The following is a 13,503-nucleotide window of genomic DNA, read 5'->3' on the forward strand; positions in this document are numbered from 1 at the left end:
ACGCCTTACAGTTCTTTCATCAAATGCAAATCCCAGCTGGTAGAATTGAGATATCCTGAAATGCACGTAGGAGTTTCAGATATATTTAATATTAACAATAGAGAGAAGCAGTCGTTTCGTCAAGTTGTCTTGGGAGTAAAATTTCTTAATGACAACAAACCAAAACGTTACTTAAAAAGTGGATTCGCACTGTTTCAAACTTCCTCGATCTTATGTAATTTCATTTAATTTGTCAAATGTTGGCGAAATTTTCTGGGTTAAATCCAAAAGGACCGTATCTAAGTTTAGAAAAAAAGAAAGAAAATTTTGGTGTTGTGCTTACCTACTCCATAAACCGTGCGCGTGAAATTAGGAAGTTTCATGTAGCAGTCGAGCAACAACGGCTAAGAAATGTACAAAAAAGCGTGATACACGTGCAAAGTTGTTTTTTTGCTGTTCGCCGTCGCCGTTGTGATTCCGAAAATTTGCGACTGTGGTAACGTGACGTCACACTTCTCCCCTCTATTGGCTCACAAGGAGGCACGGATGTTCTTCTCTTAATGACGGGTTCCTTGTTCTTACTCACACTTAGCTTCATCAAATTCCCCTCTTCCCAGGCAGGCCTTTGTAGTAACATGAAGTACTAACTGACCGCTGACGGGCGGTAGAGCTGTCATTAGGGAGAGCTGTATGAATCTATCGTATTAAAGTATGCTGTGTTGATGCTGTCGTCTCTGTACCTCTTCGGACCCAACATGGTGTCAGAAGCGTGACCTTCCTACTAGCCTACAGTTGCGGAGATCAAACCAATCGAAGAAACGGATCAAATACTGAGACGAATTGACCGGTCAAACTTCACGCGGATCCTACGCACGTGGTTCAAAACAAGATGGCGGAAAGCATGCCATTCGCCAAACCACCGGAACCGCTGGAAATTTCGATGGGAAATCCTGCTCACTCGTGGGGAAAATGGAAACAAAAATTCGAAATTTACCTCAAGGCAATTGGAGCTTCAAAGAAACCCGATGAAATGAAAGTGGGGCTGCTATTAAACCACATCGGCGAGCCGTGTTTGGAAATTTACTCGAATTTCACCTACCTACCTGAGCGTGACGACCCCGCGGGAGGAGAAGAGAAACTTCCAGCCGAAGACTCCGACAACTACGCGACCGTTGTGGCAAAGTTTGATGAATACTTTCAAAAACGGGACCCTCAACTCATGCTGCGAGAGAAATTTTGGCTTCACCTCAAACGAGAGCCCACACAGACCTTTGATTCGTGGGTGGTGACTGTCAAGGAAAGAGCCGCCGAGTGCAAGTTCCCAGCCGATTTCTATGAGCAAGCAGTTAGAGAGAAACTTACCTTTTCCTGCAAGGAAGACAATTACAAGCTAAAACTCTATGACGAGGGAGCAGCCCTTTCACTCGAAAAGGCAGTGAAAATCCTGTCTTTGAAGGAAGCAACAAAACGTGAGTTACACGAATCAAAAACCGCAGAGATTGAGAGCGTCACACCGCGAGGGAACAGGCAAGACCCTCATGCTGGTCAAGATACAGAGCAAAGGAACCAGCGAGACTTCAAGAGGAAGCCCTTCCAAACAAGTGGCCGGAACTGTGGTTATTGCAACCGCCGACACCCCCCGGGCAAGAAGAACTGCCCAGCGGCAGATACACGATGCAGCAAGTGCAACAAAATGGGACATTTCCCTATCATATGCAAGAGTGTACCTCCAAAGACGGTCAACGAAGTTCTTGCAACCGAGGATAACTTTAGCCTCACATTTGTGGGAGGGGTTTATACACCCACTAGTCCAAACACCTCCAAGGCCGAACCAGCAATAAACTCTCAAACCAGTAGGTCCGACCCTGGATGGCATGTCAACCTCAAGATTCAAGACCAAGAGACGCTGGCATGGTGCATCGACACAGGAGCACAAGTGTCTGTGATGCCTGAGCACATCTACAAGTCTTCATATGGAACACTTTCAAAATCTGACAGAGAACTTGTCGGAGTAGGGGATGTTCCTTTAAAGACCCTTGGATGTGCAGTCATGAACCTCCAACAAGACGAAACAGTCATTAAAGAACCAGTGTACGTAGTCAGTGGGGCATCCAAGTTGCTTCTGGGGATACCCGCCATCCGAAGTCTCGGTCTTATCCATGAAATCCCTGGGACATACAGTGTTAAAGCTGTCCATCAAATGCCTGATAGCCATCCACTCCAATCAGGGACCAAGGAGGACATTGTCAAGCAGTACCCATCACTTTTTCAAGGCCTTGGCAAATTGGAGGGTGAGCATACAATTCAATTGAAGGAAGGGGCCACACCCTTTTGTTTGACCACTCCCAGGCGAGTACCACTGCCACTGATGAAGCAAGTGCACGAGGAGATCAAGCGTATGGAACAACTGGACGTTATTGAACCAGTGGATGAGCCGACAGAATGGTGTTCACCGATTGTGGTAGTGCCAAAGGCCGATGGCAGGGTGCGGATATGAGTTGATCTTACCAGGATTAACCAAGCGGTCCGCCGAGAAGTCTATCAAATGCCAACAGTTGAAGAGACCCTGGGAAGCCTAACAGAAGGCTCAGTCTTCTCCAAACTTGATGCCAACTCAGGGTTTCATCAGATAGTCCTAAACCCAGAAAGTGCCAAGCTAACTACCTTTATCACGCCCTTCGGGCGTTACATGTTCAAGCGTCTTCCCTTCGGCATATCCTCAGCCCCAGAACATTTCCAAAAGAGGATGGACAAAGAACTCTCTGGAATAGAAGGGGTCAAGTGCCGCATGGATGATATTCTAATCATCGGGAAAGACCAAGCGGAACATGACAAACGACTTAAGCAAGTCCTTGACAGGCTAGTCGAGAGGAAACTAACACTCAACCTTGAGAAGTGTTTATTTTCTCAATCCAGGTTGCAATACTTGGGCCAAATCATTGACAGTGATGGAATCAGGAAAGACCCCTCCAAGATCAAAGCCATCACCGACATGGCAGAACCCCAGAACATTGCAGACCTGAGACGTTTCCTGGGTTTGGTCAACCACCTTATGAAGTTTTGCCCAAATCTGGCTGAGACGACGAAACCCTTAAGAGACTTGCTCAAGAAGGAGAACGCGTGGGTGTGGGGCACAGCCCAACAAGAAGCCTTCCGACAGCTGAAAGTAGACATGGCATCCGACCAAGTTCTTGCACTGTACGATCCAGAGAAGGAGACCGTGGTCTCATCTGATGCCAGCAGTTTTGGACTTGGTGCGGTCCTCGTGCAGAAGCAGCCGTCCGGTGAAATGAGGCCAGTGGCTTATGCTAGCAGATCAATGACCGAGACAGAGCGTCGTTATGCCCAGATCGAAAAAGAGGCCTTGGCTATCACATGGGCACTTGAACACTTGGCTGAATTCTTGATCGGAATGAGATTTAAAGTAGAAACCGATCACAAGCCATTGATTCCATTGTTTTCCACAAAGCTGATTGACGAGCTACCAGTACGCATACAACGCTTCAGGATGAGACTCATGAGATTTGACTTTGCCATCGCACATGTTCCTGGTAAACTCTTGTACACAGCTGATTCATTGTCTCGATCCCCCCAGGAGGGTAAAGCCCAGGAGCCTAAGTCATGGGACGACCTACATGACGAAGTCGAGTGTTATGTGAATGCTGTATTGGTAACCCTACCTGCCTCCGACCAGCGGTTAGATGAGATACGTTCTGAGTTGAAGAGTGATGACACACTTAAAACTGTGATGCAGTATGTGCAGAATGGATGGCCTGAAGAGAAACGAAGAGTCCACGGGCCAATAGCTAAATACTGGAGTGAACGTGGCAACATCTCCCTCCACGACGGCCTGCTCCTGAGAGGACGACGAATCATTATTCCTCCGAGGCTGCGGGCAGATGTATCAAGGCGTCTTCGTGATGGTCATCAAGGAATTACCAAAACACGTGCAAATGCGGCCTCCTCAGTGTGGTGGCCTGGAATCTCCCAAGACATCACAAGAGTCGTGCAGAACTGCGCCATGTGCGAGAAATATCGCAGAGAACGCATTGAGCCAATGAAAGGTACTGAGTTTCCAGAACGACCGTGGAGCAGAGTTGGCGTAGACTTCTTTCAGCACAAGGATAAACATTACCTCCTAGCCGTAGATTACTTTTCAAGATATGTAGAGATAAGTCAAGTGTCCAAGAATGTAAACTCTGCCCAGACTATCCTGCAACTTAAGAAGATCTTCAGTCGACATGGGATTCCAGACATCTTATTTAGCGACAATGGCCCCCAGTTTGATTCACACGAGTTCACTAACTTTTCCACAGACTGGTAGTTTCAACACATAACATCGTCTCCAAGATACCCCCAGTCCAACGGTGAAGTGGAAAGGGCGGTCCAAACTATGAAGGCGGTCTTGAATAAGAGTAATGACGAATACTTGGCTCTCCTGAATTACAGAGATACTCCATTGCACCACGGTTACTCTCCAGCACAATTGAGCATGGGTCGGAAACTTCGTACAAGAGTCCCCTGTCACCCGGAGGAGCTAAAGCCAGAGACCCCAGACCGTGATCACATCAGAAGGAAAGAGAAGGAGTACCGAGCTAAGATGAAATTCGATTATGACCATAGACACAAAGTAGTAGAGGGAAAGGAACTGTCACCCGGTGACCGCATTTGGATCCCCGATTTAAAAGAGGAAGGAACAGTGATTAAGCCACACGAGAGTCCAAGATCTGTAATCATACAGACCCAAAACGGACAAGTGAGAAGAAACCGCCGGATGACAAGAAGAGTTCTGGTGGGAAGTTCTCCGGTCCCACCCCAGAATGAAGACTATGAGAATCATGAGCCGATACCAACAAGAGAGAGGAACCCAGACGTATCCTCAGCTCCTGGAGCCAGCCAAGAAGACTATGTAGAACTACCTGTCCCTGGCGACCAACCAGCAGTGGACAAGCCCTTGCAGCCTGAACCGATGCTGACACGCCTTAGACCTAGAGGAGCTCTAAGAAGACCGGACAGACTTATCGAACAATGCTAAGATTAGTTTCACTTTAGGACACTGGAGAACTGCGTTGTCCTTATTGACATTTAGTTAACTTAAAAAAAAAAAAGGAAGATGTAGTAACATGAAGTACTAACTGACCGCTGACGGGCGGTAGAGCTGTCATTAGGGAGAGCTGTATGAATCTATCGTATTAAAGTATGTTGTGTTGATGCTGTCGTCTCTGTACCTCTTCGGACCCAACAGCCTTAGGATTTTCTACCTCCTCACAGGCATTATCAGTTAAACTAGGCCAAATGTAACGTCATCTGCATATCGCTGCTTTTCACTGTCACGCCATCAGAAATTAAAATCAAAACCGTTCAACACATAAACTCTCGAATCTATGATATGAAAGGAGGTTAACATTCAGAGACCTTTTTCTAAGATTTGTAGATTTGTATAAATAAAATGGTTTAGTTGTCCTAAGATTTCATCAAAATAAAAACTCAGAAGGCTCGATAATTCTTTAGTTTGAGTTTTGATGACGTAATTTGGAACCAGTAATTAAGACATCAAGGCAATCTGTGAGGTGGGACTTATATTATTAGCCATGATTGTAAGAACTACAGGCCCCAAAACGGTGCCCTGAGGCACAACTCGATTGATTGTCAAGAATAAAGCTACGACATTGTCTACACATACCCATTTCTGGCGATCTTTGTAAAAACTTTAATTCTAAATCGGCTATTAGAATAATTCAATTAGTAACATAGGGGTTAAAATCTGACACTGTATAATAATCGGCTCAAAATTAGCGTACCATCCATTCTTGTAAATGCGCCGTTTTAATTTAATTTCCCTGAACACGTAATCTGGACAGATATGGACACAGCTCTGCGTATAAATCCGTTTATTAGCACTGTTTGATTTTAAGAACACTTCCCCATTGTACCTCACATAATTTCATATTTAATGCTTTGGGTTTTTTTTTATATATATAATTCGTTTCTTACTAAGATATTGTATACTGTATATAAGCTTACATTACCGTACGCGTCAGAAGTTAGTCGCCTAGCTCAAGTCATTGGATACTTACCAGTAAAATTTGGATGATTACAGTTGTCACCATCACAACACTCAACATCACAAGTCAGCAAGTGGGCGTTTCCAATTGCAAGGGACGAATTTAAAGCTGAACAGGTTGCTTCTTTCTCTAGAGTAAAGAAATGGAATGAAAACGGGATTTTTAACACACACGGTGAGTTACAAAAATGTATAATCAATTTATATATAATTACAACTGCGGACCGAACAAGAATTCAAATCTTCCGCGTATACCATGCAAAAATTTAGACTAATTCAGGGTACGTTATAGGCGGGGTATAAACCCGACCGTTGAATTTTGCCATGTGCTCAGCCGATTTAACTTGCGTGAACGAATTTAGGTTTACATGTGAGGTTTTGAATAAAAATTAAAAAGATATTAAGTTATTTATCTGTCATTTTTCATTCATAACTTTAACTCAAAACACGATCGTGAGACTACAAATCGTGCGATTTTTCGAAACAGGCCAGACGAGCTACTCGCCTTTCTTGAATTAGAACTGAAGTGTTACTTTTGTACATATTCCATTGAATTGCTATTCATTTTCTTATTCATTACTTGCCATTCAATAATTTTGCAGTGTGCTCCTTTTTTTTCATAACTCGTGCCCTGAATACAGCTGCCTGAATACCGCTTGAATGAAGTTTATGCGTTCGATACGTAGTTTGGAGGAATTCTACTACTGTGATCGAACTCGATGCATAGTGATTTTTGTTTTATTCCCCATGTCTTTTTCTTTTGGCCGTGGAAACCTTAGCGATCGCCATCAGAGCTAGCGAAGAAATGAAAGGAATAGTAATAAATCAAGAAGAGACCAAACTTCTTCAATACGCTGATGATACTACTGCTCTACTCGCTGATTTAGAGTCAGCTCAAAAACTCTTCCAACTGCTTGATAAGTTCAAGGAGCTTTCTGGCTTACGGGTAAATAGTTCAAAGACCGAAGGAATTTGGATAGGATCACTGAAGAACAGTGAAAATAAACCTCTAGGAATCAAATGGCCCACAGAGCCAATAAAAGCCCTTGGTGTCTTTTTCACCTATGACCATAAGCTGTCTCACTCAAAGAATTTCTCAGAGAAAATCGTCGACATTAAAAAACTAATCAACATCTGGTCCTCAAGGGGGCTTTCTGTCTACGGAAAGGTTAATCTAATCAAATCACTTCTTATACCTAAGATCGTTTACACCTCCTCTTTGTTACCTACTCCGCAACACATTGTCAAGGATTTAAATCATAAATTATATAAGTTTTTATGGAAAGGTAAAGATAAAGTAACAAGAGCGTCAACAATAAATAATTATGAAGAAGGAGGCATCAAAATGGTGGATATTGAAAGTTTGGTAAAATCTCTCCGTCTTTCCTGGCTTAAACGAATATTTAGTGACAACTCAGGCGCGTGGAAAAAGTACCTTGAATACATCTTGAAAGATTCTGGAGGTCTAATGCTTTTTAAATGCAATTATAATGTTAAGGATCTTCAAATTACCTCTACCTTTTATTTAGAACTACTTAAATGGTGGTCGGAGCTCCGAGAAGATAATGCTCTTAATAACGGTTGGCATTATGTAATTTGTAATAATCAAGCCTTTAGAATAGACGACAAGCCCTTTTTCTACAAGAAATATTAGGACATTGGTATCTGGGAAATAGGAGACCTACATTTTGATCTCAGCAGAACGGAATCCTACGAACAGATTGCAAAAAATGTTAAAAAGACAAACTTCCTTGAATGGACTAGTATGAGACATTCAATACCAACCAACTTAAGAGTTCTTAATCGCTCGGATTCGAGTACCTTTAATGCAATACCTTCCTTTAAAATCAATGGCGGCGTTTCCGACATAGCAAAAAAGAAATCAAAAGATTTTTATCTTTTTTTGATAAAAAAAAAAGGCTTGTCTCCCAAATTATGCACAAAAACTGAAGTTGGATTTTAATCTATCTAATGACGATCTCAGAAAGGCATTTCTCTTGCCCCATTCTATCGCGTTTGAACCTTATGTCAAAGCCTTTCAATTTAAAATACTTAATTCTATACTTTTTACCAACTCAAAGTTGTTCAAGATTGGGTACAGGACAGACAACTTGTGCTCTTTTTGCAAAAGGGAATCAGAAACTATTAGACATATCTTTTGGGACTGCCCTTATTCGAATTCATTCTGGAAATGTATTGAATCATATTATTTTGGGTTGCGAAAACAACTAGTTCACCTAACATTAAAGGAAATTTGGATCGGCTTTTTATCTTCTGAATGCCCCTTGCTTAATTATGTTATACTTATAGGGAAAATATATTTATGGAGTTGCAGAAGGAATGAAATACTCCCAACCATAAACAGTTTTATAGTTAGAATAAACGGTAAATATGAAATAGAAAAATATATTTTCACTAAGAATAAGAATTTACAAAAATTAATGGACAAATGGACTTTGTAATCTAGGTAGTTTTTCTTCTTTTGAAAAAAATGGCTATTTTCTTCTTTTTTGAATAGCACTTGTAAAATAACAGTAGGCATTACCTTGTGTGGTAATTGTGGAATTGCACGTGTGCTTAGGTGTGTAGTAAGTTTGTGCATGTATGCTTTGTGATAATAATTGTAATTGTTGTACTTTGGAATAGCAAATGAAATAAAATTAAAAAAAAAAAATAGTGATTTTTTTAATGCAAATATGCGACTTTTAGCTAATCTAAAGGTAAACTGATGCCGAAGGATCCCAACGTTAAGAGGAGGTTTGACGATTTATTTTTTCTGGCTTAGAGTTCAAATGTTATTAGTTTAAATTTGATTGCTTTTATTATATAAGTATATAAACCGAGGCTTCGCTTTTAGCCCTGGCTAAATCTATTTAGTATATACTAAAACAGTGGATAGTGCTCTGACTGGCTACTCAATCAGTGAATATCCTACACTATTCACTGATTCACCTCCAGTTCCTCCGAACAAGCGACGCCAAACTCGCGTAGGTTGCGTGCAAAATGCTTTCCCGGTTTGCTGCCGTAACAAACTAAGAAATTTCACAACTAATCAAGCAAGCTATTTCCAAAATACATGAAGAAGGTGACGAAGTTCGGTTTAACAGGTAAAGCTTTGTCTTTTTGACTTGAATAGTTATCGATAAAACCGGTGAAAAAGTTTTTTGTTTACAAATGCAAATTAAGCTTAAGTCTTGCGTTACTTTATTTTGTTGACTTGTTCATAAATAAGCTTAAAACTAAATTTAATAATCTTTTTTACAGAATTATTTTAAATACAAACAGAATTCACAACTCCTTTTGAAGAAACTTCCCCGCAAGAGCTAAACAAAAGCCTTCAAAAGTTTTATTTGTCGCTAAGAAAAAGCGACGACCGCGGCCGTTCGGTCATCGCGCGTCAAAATTGTAATCGTTGGCAACAGTAAATGAGTTAAAAATCATCATTTTGTGCTCAATTATCTCACTGTTTTAGTATATACTAAAACAATTATTCACCTCACTGTCGGTGGCTAGTAGTGGATATTTACATCCCCGCATCGCGGCCTCGGTAAATAGCCAATACTAGCCACCTCCACTTCGGTGAATAATTGTTATATATTTCTTTAGTAACAACCTTAACAATCACCAAGCTAAACGAAGTGATAATTGTGACAGCCATTGTGTGAGTGGAAAATTCAGACGATTTTGTGCTGCTTTTCATGTGAATGGTACGATCGATCTGCCTGGTTGCCAGATTTTTTCACTAAGTATCGTCGTGATAATATTAAAACTAGCCCATTACCTGTACAGTCAAAGCATCCTCGTTTCTCTATGGGAACAATAACTTGATCATACGCGTCATATTTTATCTGTCCTCTAAGTATTGCACACTGAGTAGAACAAGGCACCACAGTAAAGTTTTTGTCACACGATAAGCCGCTTAGTTCATATTCAGTGCAAGTGAAACATGTCGTCTTGTTCACACCTGTAAAGAAAATGAAATAAGCATACAATTTATATGTTAAAAAATCCGCGTACTGCTCTAATAAATGAATGCATAATTTTCCTCTCCTTTATTACGCCGTTTTTTTCTTTTAATACGCTCTCTCCAAAGAATTGTTCTATTAGGGTCGGTAACATGCTCAACAACAAAGAGAAAATAACAAAGAAACAATTCCATTGGTTTTAGTATATATCGTCCCATGTAAGCGAATCTGGGAAATTTTAGCTGTGGGATCCGGAATCGAGAAAAAATTTGCATGTGGAATCCGGAATCCTGGGCTTTGGAATCCGGAATACAGCTCAAGGAATCCGGAATCGCACTAGCGATTGAAAACCAGAATCCAAGTTCCAATGACAAAGACTGGAATCCATTACCTGGAATCCAGAATCCAAGACTTTTTTGGATTCCCTGACATGGTGCGAGTTATAAGTAACGTATCATTAGCCTTTTCGATTCAGTCCCAGGAGTTAGATAACCTGTAATAGGAAGCTTAAGCAACAACGACGGCGACGGCTATAAAAATGTCAATTTTTTTAAATAAGTGAATTAGTGCTGCTTCAAACTTTATCGCCAAAAAATCGCGCTTATTCCATATCGTTCAAATTGTCAAATGTTGATAATTTTTTCTGGAGTTGAATTCTAAGAGACTGTATCGAACTGTTCAGGAAAAGAAAAGAAACTTCAAGTCGTTATCTTGTGGTTACGTCCTTCACGAAGATGTTTTGTTAGAGCGTAACGAAGAGAAAGTAGTAGTTATTAGTGGCGGATCCAGGGGAGGGGCCGGGAGGGCCCGCCGCCCCCCCCTTATTTTTATACCAAACTGAGGACCGAAGGTCCGAAAAAAAGTTTTTTTTGAGACCGGCCCCCCTTATCTCAGGGTATGGATGACCGGTCCCCCCCCCCTCCTCCCCGCCCCCCTTGTCTAAAGGTCTATTTTTTTGGGTTTTGTTCACGATTGACAGGCAAATGACAAAAGACCAGAAAGGTCAATGTAAACGCGACAAATCTATTACAAAACAGTCATTCGTGGAATATATTCTAATGAGAGCTTATATATTCCAATAAGAGCTCGTGGGTAGATCCCGGACAGATTTTACGTCATCAGTATGGAACTTCTGTCGCTAGCCAGACGTCTATCCTGGCAAAACGTCCATAGTGGCGAGGAGCGAGGAGTGATGGCGGCTGTTTTCGCAGGCTACAGTGTTGATAGGCCGTGGCGAATTAAAAAAACAAAACAAAACAAAACAAAAAGAAAAAGACACAAATCAAGAATTACCAAGTGGCGTGGATGTAGGAGCAGGAACAGTTGGAGTTGTCGCATACACGTTCGTTGGTAGAATCACAGTAACGTTCTGGTTGTTACAGTTGTCGCCAATACAACACTCAATGTTACAATCCAGCAAGGTCCAGTTTTGAGGTTGTGCTTTAAAAGCAGCTCTGAATTTTGCACAAGCTGCTGCTTTGTCTGCCAAAAAAGACAGGAAGTAAAGTAGTATTTCCCAAAAAGCGGCGCTTTATCGACGGAAGCATATATTAAAAAACAAATGAAAGTGAAAGCACAATAGAGAAGGTGAAGTGCTTAAAATTTATTGGCAGAATAGGAAAGATTACATTCTCTGGTGTGACTTAATGCCAAAGTAGTAATATTTTGATGCATACCGGGTGGCGTAACAGCAAATTACTGAAGTTATATATCAGTACGGGAAAAATCTTAGTTTATAAAATAACTAAGATAGTACGCGCGCTCTGATTGGCCGAGAGGAGTGTTTGCATGAGAGTATGTAAACATGGTTGTGGCGTCAAGATGTTTTTGCTTTTCGCGCGCTAATCAAACAAGCACGAAATTTGAAAAAGTTTTCGAGTTCAAAACTCGACAAGTTTATTTTATTTACCCATTCCTTCGTCGGCTGAAACTCGGAAAATCGTTACAAAGAAGGTGTGTCAATTTGTTTTCGCTTAAGCTGTCATTTAAGTAAGAAAAGTCCGTATTTTGGAAAGCATCTTTTTGCAAAACAAGTACTGATTACGCGTGCAAGACTTCGTGGACAAGACTTTGCGACTGGTAAGAATTTCTCTTTTAATCAGTGCCATACAAAGAGTTTGCACTTTTTCGCGGAAAGTTATTTTATAAAAGTAATAGAAAACTTTTTCCCTGTGTTTGCATAGCCTGATATAAACACTCGAGGCGTTGGGAGAATTCTCGACGGTTATGCAAACCCTAGACTTCGTCTCGGGTTTGCATAACTGTCTCGAATTCTCCCAACCCCTCTCGTGTTTATATCAGGCTATGCAAACACGGAAAACGTTTTCTGTTGCTTAAATACTTTTCATATTATTTCATGGCTTTATAGAAGAAAATCAGATTTACTCTCGACAATTCTCTACTTTTTTCATCACCTGTTTAACCTCCGCCCCCACCCCCCAACCCCTTCCCCTAATTTTGCCAGATCAGCAGAGGAGGATTCAAAGGTAATATGTAATTGCGTATCATCGGCATACAAATGAAAGTCAACGTTATGCTGTCTCATAACATCACCCAGGGGAGAAATATTAAGCAGGAATAAGATAGAGCCAAGGACACTACGCTGGGGAACACCGTAAAGAAACTCACGACTGGATGACACTCCACCGTTTACTTTCACAGTCTGGTAATGGTCAGACAATTATGATCTGAACCACTGGAGTGCACAGTCAACGATGTCAAAACGATATGAAATACGATGCAAAAGAATCTGGAGATCAACTGTGTCGAAGGCTGCAATGGAGGACAAAAGAACTTGGGACTGTGTGAAAAAGCCCTTCCAAACAATTGTGACGTAGAACCCTGCTCCTAAGGACAATTTTTCGTTCGGCTTTGGGTTCATCCCGTCGTTCCCCCACTTCCCCCAGCAATGTTGTGGCCAAAAAAGCACTCATTCTCACCCATTTTGCTCAAAATTCAACCTTGTTTAGGGTGGGAGGGGAGGGGTCTCTAGTTTTAGTAATATCACTGGAAAGGTCCCAACACTTTTGACCTCCATTGTGGTAAAAGATCCAATGGGAGCAGTATCACACAGGGAATCATTGTTAATGGCTCGGAGTATATTATCCTGAACTTTAATCAGTGCCGTAAACTTTGGCTTAAGCTGTTTTCTAAAGAATTCTCTTACCTTTGCAGTCGATGCATCCTCGTGCTATACCTGTGTGAATTACCTCGGACCCGTTCAGATACTTGTACCTTCCTGCTACTGTAAAGCATTGCCCTTCTTCAATGCTAGGAAATATTCCATAAGAACAAGGCAGCGAAATCTGGTTGCTATTACACAACGCAAGATCATCACCCGAACCTGCATCTTCCAGGCAATGATAACATCTTTGACTGACAGCTGCAAAAAAAAATTATGTCCAATCTTCTGTTAAAGCATTCAGCTTAAAAGAAGATGAGAAACAAAACAAAAAACAAAAAAAAGTATAAAAAGAGTAAAGGGTGGCATGTTTT

The 13,503-nt window shown here is 41.3% G+C and overlaps 2 protein-coding genes across 2 annotated transcripts in view; one reads left to right on the top strand and one right to left on the bottom strand.

The window, feature by feature from the left end:
• LOC140927751 (mucin-like protein) overlaps positions 1-13,271 on the bottom strand; it is a 38,206-nt gene extending 24,935 nt beyond the window's left edge. Inside the window, exons 1-4 of the mRNA XM_073377435.1 lie at positions 13,175-13,271; positions 11,302-11,490; positions 9,825-10,007; positions 6,057-6,173 (exon numbers count right to left, since the gene is read on the bottom strand). The gene's annotated coding sequence lies outside the window, so the exon portion shown is untranslated. The remainder of the gene's footprint in view (positions 1-6,056; positions 6,174-9,824; positions 10,008-11,301; positions 11,491-13,174) is intronic.
• On the top strand, positions 808-2,476 carry LOC140925640 (uncharacterized). The gene has a single exon (XM_073375554.1). The coding sequence runs from the start codon at positions 869-871 to the stop codon at positions 2,474-2,476; it is 1,608 nt and encodes a 535-aa protein (XP_073231655.1). The 5' UTR covers positions 808-868.
• Positions 13,272-13,503: the final 232 nt, after the last annotated feature.

The sequence above is a fragment of the Porites lutea genome, chromosome 2 (assembly GCF_958299795.1).
Source record: "Porites lutea chromosome 2, jaPorLute2.1, whole genome shotgun sequence".
In the NCBI taxonomy this organism is placed as follows: domain Eukaryota; kingdom Metazoa; phylum Cnidaria; class Anthozoa; order Scleractinia; family Poritidae; genus Porites; species Porites lutea.